Source organism: Gymnodraco acuticeps, unplaced genomic scaffold (assembly GCF_902827175.1).
Source record: "Gymnodraco acuticeps unplaced genomic scaffold, fGymAcu1.1, whole genome shotgun sequence".
Classification (NCBI taxonomy): Eukaryota; Metazoa; Chordata; class Actinopteri; order Perciformes; family Bathydraconidae; genus Gymnodraco; species Gymnodraco acuticeps.
Genome location: NW_022990583.1, coordinates 1,676,468 through 1,698,835, shown reverse-complemented (window position 1 = coordinate 1,698,835; position 22,368 = coordinate 1,676,468). Strand labels below are relative to the sequence as shown.

Genomic DNA, 22,368 nt, shown 5'->3' with positions numbered 1-22,368 from the left:
GGGCTATACAAGTGTTCATACTGGGTAGTTAATTTAGTTTAAAAAAAAGTATCCAACGATTTACAGACCACTCTTTCCCCATGTAAGTCAATGGGAAAAAGTGTTTCCGGGCCTGGCAACCAAACGGAAGTGCAGTACCGCCGTTTGGCCACCACGAATATTTTCATCTGAGTCCGGCGCACTTCCTGGGGGCTTGGGCCATGGATGTATAATAAGAACTTTGGCCCTGCATGGTTGAGTCACTGCCAGTTTCAGTGCTGCGTTTGTTTTTGTGTGCTTCTCATGTTCGCCACTGGAGGCCGCCATTGCGCCTGTAATATGAGCTGAGTCTGCCGGCTGAGGTCTGACTGCTGTGTCCCCTGGCAGCAGAGTTTATGCTTGAGGAGGGAGCCGCTTCCCATCGCTCTCACAGTCCAAGAGTGGCAGTCCGTCCGCAGTCTGCCTCAGCACCTCTAACGCCCGCTATGCCCTTGGATACTGCCACCCTGCTCACTTCCACACCGATTAACCGTCAATCTTAACGGGGTACCCTGGATCTGTACTACTGGAGTGTTGCGTTCACTGTCCTGAGTCCTCTGCGCTGCGAATGGAGAAGGTCCAAGGATAACAGAGGGGTGCAGGACTGTGCTACTGCAGAAGACCTGCCGGTAGTTCGCTGCCTGGGGGGCTGCCATTTCTGTCAGGGGCTGTGGTGTCGCATCCACTGTTTTAATTATCTAAAATCGCCTTGCATGGATGCAGCATGGCTACGTTTATATGCAGGGTGCAGTTCTTAGATGATACTGATCCATTTAACAGCACCAATTTCCCCGAGCCCACCAGGCCACCACTTTTCACTTTCAGGGAAGATATTCCTCTGATAAATCAGATTGCTGGAATCCACAGACTGCTAAAAGCCCCACACAAGGTATGCACTACTTATTTCTTTCTGGGTGATGTTTTTGTTCATGTCTCTTTAAAGGAGCTTAGTGATCAGTTTTCACCTGCAAAATGCTAAATTAATAATTAGCTTGAACATGGGGTTACCAAGCAAACATAATAAACTATCATAGAGCCTGCGACTTTAAGCAGCTTGCTGTTATGGGATGCTGATTAAGCATCAACATGCATTCAGTTACTGCATGCACAGTGTCAGTAGGATTCACCTATAGTTTGACATTATGGTGTATTTGGTGACTTTAGATGATGATGGAACTATGTATACACCCACTGTTTGGCTGAAGAGCAGTAATCTAGTTAATGTTTACCTCAACCACAACACTAATCCCCTCAGTTTGACCTGTTTCTCTGACTACCCATTAGCTAGAGGAGCAGATATATTTTAAAGTGTTGTTCCAGTTAATGTGTATTTTTAATAAACAAACAAAGGAGGAAATTGATAAGGCAAATGTTTGTTTTTACTCAATCTAAAATCGATGATTGTTTGTTTACTTTAATTTTCAATCAACTCAACATAGTGTTCTTCTTGACTAACTAGGATCTGCAATTTCTTTCTGAAAGTATTTAATGGAAAATAAGCCAACTTTGCATTTCTGTAACCATTAATGGATAGGCTTGATGTAGGAAACCACTTCTGCTATTGTCACTACACCGTGTAAATTAGAGTGAGGGGGTTCAAATACCCAGTTGGTCTGTTATTGAGGGATGGAAAAGGGTAATTCCCTAACCAAATTGTCATAGATCTGGGGATTTATTTTCGCAATCACTTGATCCAACACAACTTTGAAACCATGTGCAGTGAAAGACAATAGTTCTGATGGTTAACATCTTACCATGAGCCTATTCTGTTATTTCCTTAGTAAAAAGCCAAATTCCTTTTGTAGTACCTCTACATTGTTGTGGTTGGTCAGCAACATAACGTCTGTCTGAATGTAGTCCTAACTGTTGAGAGGTGAAACCGTACACATTGTTTTGGTTGCAAAAGTTGGCCTTCCTAAAATCCACAACTGCACAGCCAGTTTTAAGCAGCCCAAAATAACTGGCCATTCCGCTTTGGTATAGTGTAAATTGCCTTGTTTACGTTTCCTAAAGACAGCCAGTGACAAATAATGTTAACCTGAAGCATAGATTATTTTTATTTTCTCTTGATTCTTGCCTTCTGATCAGACTGCATCCAAACATATTTTCTTAAGGCCTCATCTTCTGACCTTCATATTTAAACAAAGCAAAGTGCCCATAGCATCAAAGGTTGAATCTTTCAATGGGTATTTATCTTAGTCTTGCCGGGAAGTCACATGAATAGAAATGAAATTAGAGTCTTTCCTTATTCTGTCAGATCAATGGTACTCCATGTAGTTTGAGAACAGCTGGTAAGATAAGTAAGGAGAGCCAGGATGCTGTGGATCACCACAAGCCTGGCTCTCATTCTGCAGCCCACTCAGTCTGACCAGCTGGATGGGACGGGAACGCTTTCCACTGCTTGAGAGAGCGGGAAGCGGGCAGAATTAAAAACACAAACAAAGAGCTGATGTACTTTGCACAGTCGACTGGTCTCATTTTAGCACTAGGCCAGCTGGACCGCAAACTAGACCGATAGGGAGTACCAGTGGTAGGCCCAGCAGCGCCTGGTTAGTAACATTTGGTCACACGGGCATTTGTGGTAAGCAGTAACTCGAAAGAGCAGCCCCGCAGCCCCTTGAGGTTTTCATAAAACAATAACACTCAGGTGGAGGACACTATGTTTCTACATTGAGCATTGAGGTCTGATTAAAACCCTAACATTTTTTGAAAAAATGACTTTGCCGTGACCCTTTAAAGACTTCAACAGCAAGTCTGTTGTCTTTGAGCGCCGTCTCTATGGTGCAGGTCAGTCTGGTATAAATAGCACGCTGCAAACACATGGTGCAGAGGGAGTCAAAACAGCTCGCATATGCTGTCTCTGGGCTGTTCCTGTCAGTTTAATTCTGCAGTCTCAAGAGTGGTGATCTGTTCATGTGTGTGTGGTTGTTGTTTATATTGTGTGTGTACATGTGTTGGATTGGTTTGTGGCTTGTACATGGGATGGCACCGTGGCCATGCAGCTGTTCGAATGACTGTTTGTGGAGTTATAACATCAAAAGCCATCATGAGCAAGGATTATATTTTATAGCAAGGGTTCAAACCTTAAATACTTGTTGTTTAGCAACAAGAGTTTGTCAGGACAGTAGACACACTTTTAAGTCAGTTTTCAGTCTGTTGTCTTTTGGAAAATGCCATATCATCATATTTGAATGCAGTATGTAATGTATTAATGTGTTAATGCAGTTCCACCGCTGAATAATCTGAGGGTTTTAATGGAAATCAAACTCTCAAAGACACCAACATTAATCAATACCATGTGTTGCTTTAGCATATCGCCTATAAACAAGTTTTACATAGCTACTGTGGATGGAAAACATGACGAGTCATCTCCTGACTCGGCCTGTCTTTTCTGTGATGAATAATGCAATGTCCTTGTAAAATGACATTTGAGCATACTATTCAGAATTTGTGGGAGCTATTCCAAATGTCCTGGTTATGTCATCATAAATCAATAGATCCATAGTCCTTCAAATGCTTGTTTTTGTCAATGTTTTGTAGTTTGTGGCTTGGTGGCCTTGAGGCCTGGCATCCGATTGCAGAGCAATATTCAAGGCAGGGGAAATGTGGCTAAGTCTTGGAGAATGGACCCTCACTTTACCAATTTCGATTTTTGGGTCACATTTTTTTCCTTAAGAAATTACAGACTCCCATAATGAGAAGTTATGTTAAATGCTGTAAAATACAGGTTCCTCCTCCATGCCTGTCAGAGCTCCTTTGAATTATTTTACACATTGTTATGCAGAGTTGAGGTTTCGATGGTCACTGCAGTTTGGAGGGTTGTCTCAGCAAAAGGGCTCCTTTCAGAAGAATGCAACATCCGTGGAAAGTCTCATGCTTGACAGAAATGTAAGATTTCTGTTGTGGTTTCTCTTTCATGTATCAAATGGGTTTTAATGTGTTTTTAAATCATGTGTTTTACAAATACACAAATACCATCCTCACCTTTTATTAAACAAATGTTTGGCTTTTGAAGTGGCTACTCTAATTCCTCTTGTTTGATTTAGAGCACAGTGCAGTCTACAGACAAAATGTCTAAGTCTAACACAGGGTTTGCATTTGTTAAACTATGCAAAAGAGTTTAATAGTGTATGCTATCTCATTCCAAGGAAGTTTGGAATGAGATAGCATTTTTGAATTGGAAATTGCATGGTGTTTATTTTTAGCCCTTTCTGCTTTAACTGCCTCCCTGGTCAGTGGACCACGGTATGGTGGTTGAAGGGAGAGGCCAGACCTCAGTGTGTGAGCACTGGTGGTTACTTCTCTGGACTTGGCCATCACAGGCCACTGTGGGTTCAAGTCCTGGGCGGGGGACAGCTAAGAAAGCGTCTGCTACTGATAATCTGTTAGCCCTGTTCCTGGATTAAGGGTCATGTATGTGCATCAACCTGGCGTGGTTAAACATGGCAAGATTTAGTAATCCAGGTTGATTATATAATGAAAACGTCACACATGCCAGCATGGATATGTGAAACAAGGATGAGTTTGATATACTGAAAGAGTATGGATTAATGACCAACTCACATAGTTCACTTTTACTTTCCCCATTTGGTCTGTGAGTCTAAACCTCGTGTGGGGAAAAGCATTTTTCAGTTCCACAGCTAATTACTGGTTACGGCTGCGAATTCAGCCCAATGTTTTGTCTATTTCAGGTTTTGATACAGAGCGTGAAGCTGAAAGAGAACAAACATTTCTTTGCTCTTGTATCCTATCCACAAACTTCAACATCACTTAAAGTACCAGTAAATTTAATAATTATACATTTTCGTTCGTAAAGTGACAGCATTTGGGCCCATTGTATTTTTTCTCTGTATTTTGTGTGGATAGTTAGAATAAGCAGTGATGGATAAACCCTTGTAGAGAAACAACATCTCAAAACTCTTCAAATGAAAATGGTTTTAGATGATTAAATCAACACTGAAATCACTAGTCTAACACATCCCTGGTAATACTGATTTGGGAACAGTTTATGGATTTAGGACATAGATAGAGGCTAACCAGTGTGGTGATTCAGAAATTAGGGGCAACATTCCCATTTTCCTTGGTTTGTTTTAGAGTCTTACCCATAATGTTAGGCCCAGCCACTCAGCGTAAATGATTTAGTGTGTCTTCTCCTTCATGCTACATTTCATATTACTGTCACAGCCGTTATTATGAAAGGCATATCAGTTCATAGGCATAACAATCTTGGGCCCAACTTTGGCCCTTGTGCCTGGATTTACTGTCTGTCCAGAATCTGTCCTGTAATCTGGAGAAGCACTTTCCTCCCTCCTCTTCATATGTACAGTACATCTTTGTTTGTTTGTCTACCTGTCTCCCTTTCTCTCGATCTAACGACCTAACTGTCTCACACATGATTGGATTGCATCAGCCTTGTGCTTCGCCTCATCTCTGGCCCCTCAATATAAAGTTGCTCTGCACTATGATACCTCCAACCCTTATATTACCAATAATCTTTTGCTTTACCATTCATGGAAGGCAAACAAGACAGCTCATAGTCACAGATTTGGAGAAAGAGCGAGAGTTATCCTTACCAACCACATGTTTTGTTTCACTTCTCCAATATGACACAGTCCTTGAGTACTGTAGTGCAGTAATACAAACAGAGTGGCTTAACAGATCAAAGCCATCCGACCCATAATGTCTTTTCCAGCCTTTTTCCTTCACGTTCAATTAAGTTACTGTCATATGTGGGAGGACATTGAACTGCATCAGACCTGGCAATAACCAGTCTAACTTGAAAAACACATGGTTTCACATGTTGCATAATATTTACATGTGGTGCTCTTCTTTTAGGAGAAAATACTCTAGCAGACTGCCTATTTGGGAAGGGTAAATAGTCATTTGTATCCTAGCCTTTGCTAGGTTACAAATCCTTAAATGTGGGCTGACAAGAGAAGACAAATGTACTGACTTAAGTATATTAGTGGACTGTACAGTATGAGGTTGTTTTAGAGACCCTGGCTGTTGATGAAACAGAACATTTCACTTTTCTTCTCTTAAGTCCAAGTTTGCCCTACCGTAAAAATGTTTGTTTTCACGTCCTCTGTTTCACCGTTGGAGCCGCGGTCCTGTGGAGCTGACAGACTCAGAATATAAATAGGTTAATATCTCCAATTTGGAGGTCATCCAGACAAGTGAACAGACTCAGACTCATTCCTGATCTCCTTGACCACAGTCAGCTGTTGACAACCCTTCAGGACCAGACAAATCATACCTCCTCAGCAAAATCATCCTGTATGATGATAGTTTATCAGACAGGGGCAGCAGACAGATAACAGTCTGCCAAACTGCTCCAAATCCGCATGACTTCTCTCCACCCTTGCCCTGCTTGTCATTGTAGAGCGCTGATAAAATAGCTTTCTATGGTCCACTGACGACTAGACATAAACCTCAAATATGCTGTGCATTTGTCCATTGATACAAAAGTCATGTCCACCATAAAACATTTATTTCTTGATGTAAGAAAGTATCATTGCAACTGAAGTTGTGAATTCAAGAGTAAAGGTGTTAACACATCACAATAGACAAGCATATCATTATGAAATATTTCCAACATTTTACACCAATCTTCTGTATCACACATCAGCAAAGCAAACCTCTTCAGGGCTTTATGCCATTCACATTCTTCACAGATTTGGAAAGGTTGACTGCGCATCATTTTGATATCATACATGGTCATGGTTCATGAGTCTACAAGTCAATCGGTTTGACCCTACTTCGTTGTAATCTGATCAGAGTGAAGCAGTATTTTGTACAGCAGGACATTGGCTCTTAGCCTCAATTGTCTATAAACTAAACTTAATCTCTTCCTTTCTTAATGTTTAGCATTCCTTTCATGTCTAAAGTGTAAATGACATAACCCTTTGGGATTGAAGACATATCAATGTTTAACTTTGTCTCTTTCCCGTCTAGCCTGACGACTGTGCCCTTCAGCTGTCCCATAATGGAAGCTACCTGGACTTGGAGTCTACGCTGGCAGAGCAGAAAGATGAACTGGAGGGATTTCAGGAGGAAGGAGGGTAAGATAATAATCACTGCTGTCTCTGTCTCTCTCTTTGCTTTCCCTTCACTATCACCAAACTTCAAAAGCAAAAGATCGCATGTACACAATGTGCTGAAATGAAAAACATTCTCCAATACTTCCCTAAAGTCGGTCAATATTGTTTGCACTTCAAAAGTTGCATTTGGGATCTGTGCCCGAACGGCTCACAAGAGAGACTGGCAGGTTGATAATGTGATTTACTTGCCAAACTCTGATTGTCTGGAAATAAAGTATGCAGGTTGTGGTGGTCCAATTAGCTGTTATGAAAAAAAAGCATTATTCAAGAGTAACTGATGTTTTTGATTAAAACAATATGTCTTTTTAAAACAGCCAAAATAAGTCTCTGCCTGAGCAGTCAGACATAATCAGTACAATGTGATTACTGTTTTTCGAGAGGGAGACACATAAAATATGTAGAGAGATTAGAGGGAACAGATAAAGGGGGGCTATGGGGATATATATTAGGCTGTATTCCTTTGCCTAATTTGATTCTATTACAGTGATTTGAATCATAATGATACCCATTTCGTTCCAGTATGAATTAGTGAAATAATCCCTTTTTTCCGGGCCTCAGCTGATTGAGCTCTGCTGCTCAGAGGCTGCTCTCAGGAGATGTTGGGGTCTGTTGGGGAGCAGAGGGAACACCCTTCACGTACCTGAGGGTCTCTTAGTTTCAAAAAGCTTCTTCTTTCTCAAGGAAAATAAGTTTAAATTAAATATCAGTGTTATTAGCTTCACTCATTCCTTTTTAAATCAATCACCTAATATCTCAACCTTATTGGCTCAGAATATGTCAAATATAATTAAGCAATAGCTCACGACAGGCCGTGGTATATGGTCATTCTATCACAGCTAAGGGGCATGGTTCGGCCTGACGTGAAGCTATTTGTGGTACTTTTCCAGTTGGTCTACCTGCTCTTCACGTAGCTCTGCATGTCGTCGTTTAGGTGTTTCTTTTTCTGGAGATAGGCACTGCTCAATACAGTCCTCCATAGTAAGGCCACCCCGGAGGTCGAAGTTAACCTTAAATGTTTCCATCTTAAGCTTTGTTAGTTTCGTAACGGACGTAATGTAACAGTTGTAACGGTTGTAGCTTTTCTCAGACGCGGAGGGATACATGACATGTGAAAATTAACTACAATTCTACCCGTGATATACGCTCATTATATCACGGCTAAGAACCAATCAGATTGCTTGATTTGACTTGTTCATTTTATAAATTACAATATTTGCTCTTTTGAAGACATTTGTCATATAAAAGTGTAATCCTGATCTTAGTTGTATGTATGAAAGTTAGCCCTATATATTTTGTATCAGTTCACTGGGGGTATTAGCACCCTTTTTAGTTGCAGACTAAATGTCTCAGAGTTTCCATGGCATTCATCCATTCATATTGAAATACCTGGCCTCCCTGGCCCAGTGGCAGCAGTGATGTCATCTAAACCACTTATGAGGTGTAGACACATCCATGAGTAATTGCCTTCATCTCTATTGAAAGTTACCTCAGAGCTCTCATTGTGAACCCACCACCAAATAACTCTCAGCTTCTAATTTAGCTGCATTGTTTTATGGAGTTAAATGAGGCTTAATTTTGACATTACTCATAGACCTGGATAAAAAAGAGAGGCTTAAAATTGTGTGTGAGTTTCATTTCTGTTTCATACAAGTTCTTTGGTCAGTTACTTTATTGACTCCATATGTTTTTATATGTACTGTGGAGTATGTTGATATATCATTTAAGTGCCTCCCACTTTAGATGATCACAAACCAAGGGTTGGCATCGGAGTTCCTGGTCGGTGGGACCACAAACATGTATGGATTTATTTGTTTAACTTGGAATTTATAAGCTGCTCTGTAGCTTGGTGTTTCTATTGGACGTTGAAAATGCCATCCTTTCCCAGTTCCATCTGAAATTGTTCGGAGCTTATGGAAGGCTATAGAGGGCTGTGAGGTTAAAGTGGTCCACTTCTTCTCTCGTCGAGGAGCTAGCCTGCCAGGGCTTGTGTCCTGCCAGCTGGCACTGACTGGTATGGATGTGTGTCATTAAACCCACACAGTGTTGTCTGAGGAGGCTGGGGGTAAAGGTGGTTAGCCAATTATTTTGTATAAATAGGGCAGTTCTGCTCTCTGGCTTTTTATGGTGGTGATATGCCCAGGATTACATCCCCTACAGCTCGCTGTTGTTGATTTGATGATTATTGAGCTAATACAAAGGTCTGATGAGCCAGTTCACCTTTTCTTGTTCCATTGTATATTTGATGTCATGCTGCTTTTACTGCAGATCTGTCAACAGCAGTCTCGAGTCCAAAACATCTAACCTACTTTAAAAAGAGTTTAATTTCCCCTGAATTTGTTTCTGAGTTTTACAACGTGATGTCAGAATAACACTCCAGTTAACAAGCAAAATTATGCTTTTATTATAATTGCTTCAAGCCCAGCCACCTACCTTTGCAAAGAAAATAGTACTCTATAGCGCTTGAGTTCCTGAACCTCCCTGATCAGTGGCCATCTGTACTGTAATTGATATTAATGGCAGGTTACATTCCTGAGGCGCCTGTGTCATACCTAGTGTCTTTACAAACAGATTCAAGTATGATCCTCTGACAGAGCGCTGCAGAGCAAGGAGATATCCATGTCACGGGAGCTTAAGGGCCATAATCACTTCCACACCATGTTTGAAGCTCAGCTATAGGCGCTTGTGACTCATAAATCCCCTGTCGCATCTCTGGTACAGTCTCACTTAGCTATATCTGACCATATAGCACAGACATGCGCTCAGGCATATCTGCACAGTTTAAGGTAGTCAGTGTATCATTTAGTTTCCTAGCTGTGATAGATTGATTGACCCTGTACACACACAATTTCCTGCATCTGTAACCCTGAGCCCAGATGGAGTATGGGGGACGTAGTTAGGATCAGATGGCCTGACATGTGCTTAAAGACGTTTACAGTCCTTGAATGTTTTTCTGGATTACATGGATTGAAGAGCGAGATCCTGTTTTAGCATTTCAGGGGCACTTACTCAGGGCCTGATGTTTGAAAACGGAAAATTGAACTGTATTTGGAGGGTTTTGAGTTCGGCTTATGACTTTTTGCTCAAATATGTGACATTGATTGGCAGCTGATTTGTAAAGTTGTAAGTCCTCAAGGGCATATCCTAGCGTGTCTAAAGAAGATAACATAAAGTGCTGTTGTTGACTTCATAATTGATTCAGCATGTGAAATGTGTAGCTGACACTTTTTTTGCATTTCACTGTCCTAGTACACACAAAGCACCGCTGAAAGCCAGCAGTTTTCTGCTGAATATGCCTTTCTTTTTTATTGAGTGTTCTTGATGTGTTCGACAACCAGTTAGAAGTCAAGCATATTAATACTCAACTGTTAGTGCTTCAACCATCCGATCCTCTCCTTTCATCTCTCTTAGGACAGCTCCACTTTCCTTATTCTCATTTTGCTATGCCCCACTTGGACATTGTTTGGTAGACGCTAACAGCACACAAGATTTTTATTTGGTGAGAAAAAAAAAGCACATTTGAAAAGAACCAGAGCAATTGTCAATCGCAGTACAGCTTACACTTCAAGGAGGAAATAAAACACCAGTTGCCCCTTCTGTGTTTGGAGAGCAGTTTACGGGTATTATTAACAGAATAGAACAGCTTTGGGATTGTTCAGTGTGTATGTGGTTTTGAGACTTGGTCAATGATTAGTGAAGAGCTGATTATACAGTCTCCCAACCCACCCCCCCCTCCGGTTCACCCAGTCTCTGCGGGTCCCTCTACTGATGCAGGGGTGTTCACCAAGAAGTGCTGCGTCAGTAGACTTCGATGGGGCCTTTTTGTCTGGCATTAATTGGTCTTTGCGGAGAGGTAAACTGGCTTTACTGTATACTGCATTGTTATAAGTGTTCACCTTCTGTGGGTACACTCTTTCAGTTAATAAACCAGTAATGCTCCCTCAGATAAAGCTGGCAGGTATCCACTGATCCAGTTGGGTATTAGGATTAAGACTGAGCTTTATGAGCGTACTCTATAATAGAGCAGTGAAGGGAGAATAGAGAGGAAAATAATATGTGGTATCTAATTGGCAGGTATAGTTACGTTACCACAGCTGCATTCCTGTTTGCAATATTCGCAATAATGATGAATAACAGATTTGTGCTATTAAGTAAAAATATTTATAGTGCTCGGCTTCTTTTCATGTGCAGAATGAATAAAAATGGCCATATGTTTTCATTGAATCTTTTATAAAGCCGTCTAATTTATATCAATTGCTCTGGGTAATGGTCAGGAAGTAAGACATAAGTAAGAAGTTTTGGGTAATTGACAAGTTAATTAATTTTATGACATTATTAAGCAAATTCCTTGATGTTCAAATAGCTGCAACAAAGGTATTTAAGAAGCATGATTGTGCATATGATCAATCAGATTTAATTTATGCATGGCCTAAAGGTCCCATCCATGTCATGGCCATTTCTACTGATCATAATTCCATTGTTGAGGTCTACTAGAATAGATTTACATTGTGCAATGTTCCAAAATCACATTGGTTTTCTCATACTGCATCTCTGTATAGTATGTGTATTCACTCTCTGTCCTACACGCCTTGTTGGAGCTCCTGCCCCCCCCCCCCCCTCCCTATGAGCCCACTGTGCTCTGATGTGTGATTATGTGTTACAATGGCGTTTGTTAGCAACCAGGAAAGGACACCAGTAATGACAAACAGATGAGAATGCTGCGTGGCCCGTGGGTATGAGTGCCGTGTGGGCAGGACGTTGCGGGGCTTGCTGCTCCGCCCTTTGAGGCTCGAGGAGCGGACAGTGTGAGCTGGATTACTGGTGTCGTTTCCTGGTTGCTGCGTGGGGTCTGCGAGACAGCGAGACACCACGGAACTCAGCCTGAGCACACACACGTGAGTGTGTGGCGAACTGTGAGTGGAGATCCACGGAGCCGAGGCTGAGAAAAGATAAGGTGTGTGCCGGCGAAACTCCGCAGAGTAGCGTGTGTGTGTGAGGAGCTCCACGGATTGGTCCATTTGGACCTAGGTATGGTTACGTCACCATACTCAGGAAGAAAAAAATGGAAAAAGAAAAATCTCCAACGAGGCGTTCTGGGGCAGCATAGACAGGTATTTTCTGTGTTAGAGTTTTACTCGCTACAGGGTGTACTTTGAGGGTTTTTGACTCTGCAGACCGTTTAAATGCAGAAAAAGCTACACACAAGGGGACGGGTAATAACCGGACAAGCATGACATGGGACCTTTAAGTTAACTACAGTACCAGCACATGAAGAGACCAGAACGTTCTGGCACAGAGAGAGGAGGGACTTCAGTAGGTATTACAGCGTATCCTAACCAATTTGTTATTCAGCTGACATTCTTTATAGTTACAATTATGTTGAGCTTCACCCTTGACAGGCCTGCAGCACTGTCTGTAGGAATGTCCAATGTTCATGTGTAATTGGTGAGGGGGGTCTGAAACCTCACTTGTATTCTTTGCACGTTTGTTTAATTTGATAATGAGCATGTTGGCCTGTGTAGCCTCAGGTCTTGGTTAAGCATAGGGATACTGTTCCAGCCAAGCGGAGAGAAAGCAGACTTTCGTGACAAAATGGATCTGGTTACCCATTTGCCTCAACAGCATCACAGAGGATTAAGTTCCTGTTTGCTGTCTCATCTCGCAGGCACAGGTCCATGTTGACAGATGTTGATTCTGTGTCATCTCTGCTTGTTGCTGGATATTATACTTAATAAGTAATGAGTATATTCAGATTTCCCCTGTCATGTAATCTGCTTGTGTGTCTCTCAGGAAAGATGTCAGAATGTCTCTCAGGAGCAGTAATGCTGCTGCTGGTTCATGGTGAGGCTCCAGTGTGATCTGCAGTCTGTGCTGATGGTGTGTTCTGTGCCTGTCAGGTCTACTGCTGCCTGATTGTCACTAAGAGTAACAGTCTGGTGCTGGCACTGCGCCAGGCGGAACAATCACACAGCCTTTGTGCACGCGGCATAAAAGCCTATTTGTCAGGGAGCCGAATTAGGAGGGGGGGGTTGTTGCGCAACTCTACCTGCTGTGCTCTTGTCTAGTCAGGAGGTTGAAGGCACAATCTCTGTTTCAACATGTAAACAAAAGGGCGGCCCTCACCAACAAAATTCAAAACATGGGATAGAAATACCTTCGTTTGAATGCCTTTACATGTCAAATTATATAAGATGACACAACGTGTTTTTCTTGTAAGGTTTTAGTTATGTTTGCATTTAGAATAGATACACAGGCAGTCATGTTTAATGGCTGACTGCAAACAGATACATTTTAAGGATAATAATAACCAGATTTTTCTTATTGTCAACAATCCTCATATCAAGTATTGACGATGCAGCCGAAGCCTGATATACTGTACTTTATTATTCTCCAAAAACGATTAAAACACATCAGTGACTCTGTTTTTATTTGAATATATTATTTGAACATTGTAGTCTATTTTGAGTCAATTTAAATTTCACTAACCCTCAAACAAACCCCACAGCTCCAATATTTTAATCTTATCAGAGTTACTTTAAAACAAAAAAAATGACAGTCTCCAACTGTTTAAACCAAAAAGTAAGCCTTTTTAAAGATTTCTATATATTTGTGAACAATTATACAGATTTAAATGTTGAGAGCATTTAATGGGCTATAGGCTGGCTGTCACCGACAGGAAGGGAAGTAGTCAAATATTGAGGGATTGACTATACTACATATGGACGTATTGGTGGTTTTGGTTAACTAAGATAGACAAAGAAATATTGCCAACATTATCCTTTAAAAATGCAAATTCAACATTAAACTTTGTACACAAATTAGAGCGTGGGCCTCTGGGTATCCAAATGATTCTTTGGATGGCTACGAACTACACTGTTCTCACATTCACTTCTACGATTGAATAGAAATGCGGTGCATTGTTGTTGTCTTTGTTTTGGATTGTCTTTCAGACCTTGTAAGCAGTTGACAGGATAGTGATAGGGTCTTGCCATATCTCCATTAACACAGGGGGCGGAGCTGACCTCTCAGATGCTCCCATCCTTCATTCTCACCTATGGAGACCTTTTCCCTGTCAGTTCCCCGACCTGTTCCCTGTTGTGTAAAAGCTGCAAATATTGAAGGGGTTTAAATTAACGACACAGAACGCTATGTTTGTCATCATTTTTGCACCTCTGCGCAGTTGAAATTCAGCATTATTTTCCTGTCAGCACTTGCCTAGCTCAGGCATATTGATGGCTGCCTTAGATTAAGAGAGACAGTTTTTTTTATCTCGATACAGATGTACCACCACACACCCAAACACACTTTCACATACAGATACAAGCAGACAACACACAAACACATGTACAGACACACATTGAAATAATGTCAACTAACATTTTCCTTCTTACCATTTGTCTTTTTTTCTTTACAGGAGGGGGAAGAAACACAGCGTTATTCTTCGAACACATCTGTCCATCAGAGTTCACGCCTGCATAGGTGGGTAATAATAACACGTACATTTGTCAGCTCTCACTTAATGATGCTCAATTTGTCTTTCTCCGTATATATCACCAGTGAGGTATGAGCTTTAATGACCTCTATTACTAGTGGATTACTTTATTGAGGTTCTTGTTTAACTTGCACAGTGGCAGTTTTGGCCGAGGATTTTAATTTGAGCGAGAATTAACATCATTACAACAACACTCTGAGAAACAGACCACTGGCACGGAGTGGTGCCTGAAAACATTCAATGTTTTTGGAGTTACTATGTTCTGTCACTTTGTTTTATTGGGCCTCCTAGTGTCTTTGAGTAATGTAAGGGAACGAGCACAAAGAGCTGATTGAAAACATATGCAACACATGCACTTGGCAGTCGTGCGAACACATACACACATACAATAGGCTTGTCAGAGGCTGGGTTTTCATTAAACTGAGGATGATAACTGCTAAGCTTTTACAAACTACAATGTACTCTGTGAAATGTTGGCTTGAGTTCTGTTTCCCACATCTTTCTGTTGAGATGTAACTGATAAATAGGTGTTAATGGTTTTTCCACCCTATTTAATGTATGTATAATGTTAGAAATTAATACACAAGCCCTTGCAAAGTACATTTCCAGTGACTTGTAGGGTTTTCTAGCGAAGAGCACTATGGTTAGTGGAAGAATGTGGAGAAGCACACATTCTTGCACGAAGACACACAGTGCCTCCTCTAAAGGCTTCCAGTGTAAAAATAACGCAAAGCCTGGAAAAGCTATTAGGCTGTAAATTGTCAGATTTTGAATTTGGCTGTATTTTTCTATTGCAGTATAAGAAAAACCAAAGACCCAGACATTTCTCACTTGAAGGAAGTCACGTTGATGTGAGAACTATCTCTGATAGTCATTGTGGTTATTTATTCTACCTGCTGATGCATGACGTGCAAAACAAAGCTTTGGAAACTCCCGCGGATCTTTTACTGAGATGGTTCTGTCATGACAGCTCATTAAACTCTTGGTAAGACACATGAGAAATGAGAACGACAGCTTTCACTTGTTCTTGATGAGGTCTAGTTTGCACATGTTTATTTCTAAGAAGCCTTCACTTTGATTCTTTTGACACTATAATTATGTAATTGATACAATAAACGTTTTATATTGGCAGGCTTTTTAATCCTATTGTTAATAATATTGTAGGGAGATGCTACCTTGTTTTATTACACCGCATACCCATAATACATTTCCAATCTTTGCTTGATGCAACAGGGCTTAAGTTCTACTTGTGAATATTTGGCTGAACCTTGCCGCACACCACTCACCTTATTCTTCCTCCTGCTGGTGCAGGGCTTAGCTTAGCAGAGCCCGGGGAGCGGCAGACAGACTTGCTGCTCTTCTCTAAGTGGATGATGACCCTCTTTCTCTCTAAGTTGACAGCCACCTGTTGCCCTTCCCTAGTCTCCCTCAGTGACTGGCCGCATGGCTAACTGATTCATTTCCTCTAAGCAAGGTGGCCAGTGTTACTGTTAATTTGTCCAGGCTTTTGATCCTAATTTTATCTGACTAGAGGCTTAACTCGAAGGGGCAGAATTACTGGGTGATTTTCCAGGTCCACGCAGGAGATAATTTCTTAGTCTTCCAAAGATAAATGGCATGGTATTCTTTAGGCTGTGCACTTGCTCTGAATTAAAGGATTGAGCATAACCCTGCTGTCAGTTAATTTGTGCTAACATATCCCTAAAGAGCATCCCTTCTATTGTCAGTGATTTGTAATTGTTGTTGCTGGCCATAGTCTTTTGTCTTTCTTTAATAAGAAAGGTTGTGCAATTTAAATAAAGCAGTAAATAATTTGTAGGCCTTAGGCGAATTGCATCTACAACATGTAAAGATGCTTGAAACCCTTTAGAAATGTTCCTTTTGTTTGAGGCTGACAAGCTTGAATAATAGCACCAGTCTTGCTATAGGTTCAAATAAACTAGGATGTTTGGATGGGATTGGTTTAAAATCACTTTTAAATGAATCCTCCCTTTTTGATTGGTTTCTGAAATAGCATACCCATGTTGTCAAGATTTCCCCGCTCCATTAACAAGAGTGATGAGTTGGTTACAGTCATGTATGTAACCTGTGTCATGTAGAATTATTATGTGGAAAACCCAATTGCGTGTATTCTACGTTTTAATTGAGAAGTACATCACTTTGTTTATGTTATCTGGTTTTTGGGGTTTCTCCAAATTTTAATCACAAGGCTAGCTTTTGGTTTGTGTGTTGAGAGTGTGTGTCTGTGTGCATGTGTCATGAACCACAGTAAACCCTAATCCAGGCTTCTCTAATCATAGTCATTAGCGCTCACATACATATGGACCAGGCGTTCTCTTTGCATCAGAGTCAGTGGAGGAAGGAAAGTGCTAGCCCAAAGAGCTAATGGTTTATTAAACTGTTTTTCGACCACATCCTCTGTCATGCAGTGATTTGTTTTAGTCACACAATTAAGCAGTCCATGCTCTGTGTGTAATGAAAGTGCAGATCAGCCACAATACAAATGTTTATCTCTCGGAGTTGTCTGTAATGTAGCCTTATTAGTATAAAGCTCTTTTGTATATTTGTCTGTATCCATGTTATACATGCACATTAGTCCTTTTCAGGGATAGAAGAGAAAAGTACTTTTGAATAGATGACCAGTAGTGGTAAAGGTTTGATCTTTGTTTATATTTGTTCGACCAGCCTGGGATTCAGAAAATAAACCCCACTCACCCCTCTCTGCGTGTTAGCATTGGCCACAGCCTGTTTAAATTGTTGGGCTGTTATTGTTGTCGGTAGACTAGATGTGGTAGTAAGGGCCTGATTAAAGCAATCCTGTGCCTATTTTAGTGTTGTCTGCAAGTACAGTAGAGTAGGTCCTCTTTGTACGTGCCATTTTGTTTCTAAGGCTGCACGAATTGCCGTGATGTGATGGTATGGAGAATTTAAAGACCGGGAAAGAGAGAGTGTGGACCGCTGGATGTTAAACTGAGGATACCCAGTTAAGAAATATCAAATGGCACATGTTTAGTAATCAACAGCAGCTTTGTAAAGTTCATACAGATGTTCAGTCAGAAGCTGCTGCCCTTGCAATTAATTATATTCATGCGTTACTAGGCTAACATTTGAGGTTGTAAATCTATGAACTGCAATCCAGACATTTCTCCTTGATCCTCTAAACATCATCTTGAACTCCCACAGTCAAACAAATGATATTTTATGAATGTGGATCATAAAGAAGTGGGTGGTTCAAGCTTACTTTTTTGATCATATTTAGTAGTAATTGTTTACAAATGTAAAAATAATGCATTTGAAAGCTATACTTTGTTGATATTGCCCTTTAAGAGCAGGTTCATCTGTCAACACATTGATGTCAGCTGAGGAGTGGCAGCTGTAATAAGAGGTTACACATTCTTAGTGGATTATCTGCCTTGTCTTTTGCAACCTCTTTTAATCTGGGCCCAAGACATAATTCATCGTGACCGCTGTTGACTTGCACTTCTTTTTCGTGCTATCATTTAGTAAAATTGATAGTTTTGATCTTCAGGTTGACAACTGAAAATGCTGTGGTTGTTAAGATGGAAGTCAATGAGCAGTACATTCTCTACCATTATCCCTCTGCAAACCGTGTTGGAGGATGTTTTCCTGGCTGCTAACAACACATTTGCATGGAAGTATACACTGTTAAATGAAGGCTTTTTATTATGATGTGTGTGCCTGTATGTGTGTGTGGGATGTCAGCGCCTTGACTTGAGAAGATAAGATCACCTGCGGGTTATCATGGTGCTCCAAAACACAGTGTCTGTCTTTTCCACACACTTTGCCAGATCTACACTAAGCCATCTGCTGTTCTGCGTATACACATAAAAACAATAATTCCAGTAGCTAACTTGCCTAATAAAACAAATCTGCTTGAAATGAATGCTTTTGCTTTGTAAAGATTCTAGTTAAATCGAGTTCTCTGCATTAGGTACAATTAATTCTGGGAAGTGTCAACATATATTCATAGATTTCTTTGTCATTCCTACAGTATGGTTTTAAATATCTGTATTATAACTCTTTCAAAATGCACCTTCGGATCAAATCAAATATCTAGTCATGTTTTTTGTGACTGTAGAGTGAAAAGCAAGCAGGGAATAATTAAAAACATGCATATCACATCGCACCCATGAGACACAGAGGAAGATCAAATGGCCTTTTCTACTTCCCCTAAAGAGACCCCAAAATGGGATCATGGACTTAGAGTCACCCAATGAGGCCAACCTAAACAACATTGTGCCAAAGAGCAGAAATCTGAGGCAGCAAACAGCCCAAAAAGTGAAGCTGAGTTGAGTGTTTCTTGCTTTTAAAATCACAAATGATAGCAAAAGTAGATCAGTGGAAGGTTTGATGGTATCACTCCCCTCACTCGGTTTTGATATACTCTGTTTGGCTGTGAACCCACAACCACATGCAGAGCAACAATGTAGTTAAGGTCATTCTTCATTTATGGACAACAATAAAGGACAATGTTTCCCCTCACTTGTCCCTGTGCCCTCACAGCTACAATGCCATGTTTTCCACTGTTTCAGGTAGGATTAGAGCTAATTGTTGGCTCTTTTGCCGATTTGCTTCACATGCTGTACAAGGTTGTGAACCACTATGACACTAATTCGTATAAGCACACTCATATGCTCACGTTCACATGCACACACTCGTGCAAAGGCATGCACATATTAAGAAGCCATCTGGTTCCAGTTGTGAGGCCCCTCAGCACTGCTCCTCACCCGTCCAAAAAAGACGAGAGCTGTCTACGTTTTCATCCAAGAGGGGAGTATTTATTTCTCGCTGTGTTTACAGGATAAAGAGAGAAGTGTGAGCGTGCTGCCTGGCCATGGGACAAAGATGTAAACCTAACTAGGGGTCCCTTACCTTCATTATTCAGCTTCAGGGCGGTAAATAATGCTATTCTGCCACTTTTATTCTTCTAAATGTACCTCTGACAACTAGCCAAACTCCTGTCAGAAAAATCTAATGATTGGCTAAAAATGGCTTTAACTTACATATCACAGTGTGCTCATAACAAAATATCGTTTTTCAAAGTGGCACATCTCATGACATATGAGTTGGACTGGACCGCTAAGATTGGATGCCATGTGAAGCTGACCACTCTGGGGTTTACCGCCGCTGTGAGACTGGAGCAGTCTTTGTTGAAGTGGACAGGTGTGTATCCTCAGCAGCCATAGACTTTAAACAGCTGACTGATGAAGGAAGGAACATTTGGAAGGAATCTGAGTTAGTTTTTTGCTCAAACCAACATTTTTTGGATGTCTGCAGATAATTGTTTATTTATTTATTTACTATGTTAGAGCCGAGGATTGAGGTACATCCGCACAGCTGATGTTTGCCCTGTGTGTGTTCTCAACGGGGGGAGGACCAAGGGTAGCAGACTGAGAAAACACATTTGATGAAATCGTTTTCATTTCTCAATGTTTTTTTAGCAATACTGACTTATGTAATTGCCATTATGTTTCATATGAACAGTCTAGTGATGAAACTTGAAATGAATCGGATATTTGTTTTCCTGATTAATTATTTGGTCTTTGAAATATCAGTAAATATAAAGAAATCCATTCAAAAAACACTCAACAACAATGTTTTTGATAGAAAATAATAATTTTAATCAACCATCAACATTTTTGTTGATCAGATTACCAATTTATTTACCTATTGTTCCAGCGCAAAGCCCCTTCTTATTTTGAGCAAATGGTTTTCCTCTTGGATTGGGGTTATTCATTTTGGTAGCCAATCACATTTCACTTACTTCTCTGGTAGTGATTTATAAATGTTGATGCTGGGCATGCTCTACTAAATTGGCCTCTATGTAATATGTGTACACATGCAAACGTGATCTTCCATCTTTAACTTTTAGCAGAGTTTCAGACACAACTTTATTCATCTTTGTCATATTTGACTCTGTGGTTATACTATACGGGCATTTGAGTGCCAGTAGTCACTAGAAAAAACCTTAGCCTTTAACTCAGCACCCCACTGGCACTCAGCCAAATCCTAGTGTGCCATGGAATTCATCTCACATCCTCCCTCGCATGTCATGCAGGCTCCTTTTCTTTCCTTCAGCTTTGATGTCGATGTCTTTGTAAGGAAATGTCTCTTTCCCTTCTCTGCAGCCATCAGGAGAATATGCTTACGAGAACTAAAACACTTCATATTTTCACTGTTTGTCGTTACAGGAACTGTCACTCACCCAATGTTCTCTGAATCAGTGTTGTTTTTTCTTCTCTCACCTTGGATCAAGCAGTGTTGCCACAGCTGGCTAGCTTTGAATCCTTGACCATGGCTATTTTACCTTTGAAGGAGGTTTTATTGGATTTTTTGTCACATTCATGTGCTCATATTGATTTAGTCACTAAGCTGACATCAGCTGGAAAAATAAAGATTGACATGACCTGTTTGGGGGACTGTGATTTATACAGTGGGTCAATTGGGCACTGGTCTCACTCTTGAAACTTTGTTCATATCATTGTTTTGGTATGGAGAGATTTAACTCTATTGTGGTAGCTATCATGTTCTCCTTTCTATTTTTAACTGAAAGGGGAGCTAATGGGAGAATTTGTATCCCCCTGTTTTCCACCTCATTCTGCCATCGCATCCTCCCTCTGACTTGCTAGCCTCCCAAGCCCTGGCTTCATATAATGATGTAGCCTGAGGAACATTGCACTTTTATTTTTCTATTGTATCAGTAAACAATGTTCTCTTTTTAACCTTTCTATGACTTCACACTGTTGCTCTTGAACACCTGTGGCCTCCCATGTTTCATATTGCATTGTGGAGACTGGCTGTGGGCCAAAAGAAACTTTAGGCACATTCATCATCAGCCATTTGGCAAAGGTAGAAAGTATGTGGCGTTTTGTGGCGATGTGTTCATGATTTGAGAGCTGTCTGCTCTATTCTGGTTCAAAACAGAGTAGCCAACCAAAGGGGAGCATGTCACATAGCTGCGGGGTGATTATGGATATTATAGACTATTTTGTGATCCATTGTAAATATTAGATCATCATGTATCTGTTACTTTCTATCAGCTTCAAACATGTTTAAGGCCAAGAAGCAACTAATTGTTATTTTTAGAGCTGATGTAAGCTCAAGTCCATGGCAGAAATGGGACAAGTAATATTTATATTGTAGGGGCTTTTATGAAAATGCATGCCCTTGTGACTGTCAACCTTAGTTTAAGTAATGTATTCTATATATTCACTCTCAACAAACATCCAGGTGAGGGAGGGGTTAAGGAGTTTGTAAAATGATACAACTACAGCATGTGATGCAATTGATACTGATGAGAAAGGAACAAAGATTTTACCAGCTTTTACAGATATTAGACAACGCTGGATATTGTCTTTAGTGAGGCAATAATCCCCCTTTTTATTGAACTCAAAGTATGTTTCAAGCAATCAAAATGACTAAAGTAACCCTTCTTGGCTTTTGCTTAAGGCTGCAACTGAAGCTCAAATACTCAATCCCCTCGCCTCCACTTCAGCCACTTCAGAGGTTGTCGGATGATGGAAGAGCCCAGTTGAAATAAATAACTCAATCACCAGGATAATCTCCTCTTGGTGCATACCCATGTCTCTGAAGAGGACCACTCAGAGTGGCCATAGCAGGAGAAGATTGGACAACCTTTGTTATGTTTTTTGAAGCAGAAGAAAAGAGCCATACAGTAGATGAAGAAAAAAGACAAAAGGCCTCAATCTCCCGTGTGAACATTGGACTAAGAGCCTACTT

The 22,368-nt window shown here is 40.7% G+C and overlaps 1 protein-coding gene across 3 annotated transcripts in view; it reads left to right on the top strand.

The window, feature by feature from the left end:
- Positions 1–360: 360 nt before the first annotated feature.
- The window catches only part of fhod3b (formin homology 2 domain containing 3b), a 90,275-nt gene continuing 68,267 nt past the window's right edge, over positions 361–22,368 (top strand). For all 3 annotated transcript variants that reach the window (XM_034228341.1, XM_034228340.1, XM_034228339.1), the window contains exons 1-3: positions 361–907; positions 6,973–7,079; positions 14,530–14,594. In XM_034228341.1, coding sequence (XP_034084232.1) covers positions 743–907; positions 6,973–7,079; positions 14,530–14,594 — 337 coding nt within the window. In that variant the 5' untranslated portion in view covers positions 361–742. The remainder of the gene's footprint in view (positions 908–6,972; positions 7,080–14,529; positions 14,595–22,368) is intronic.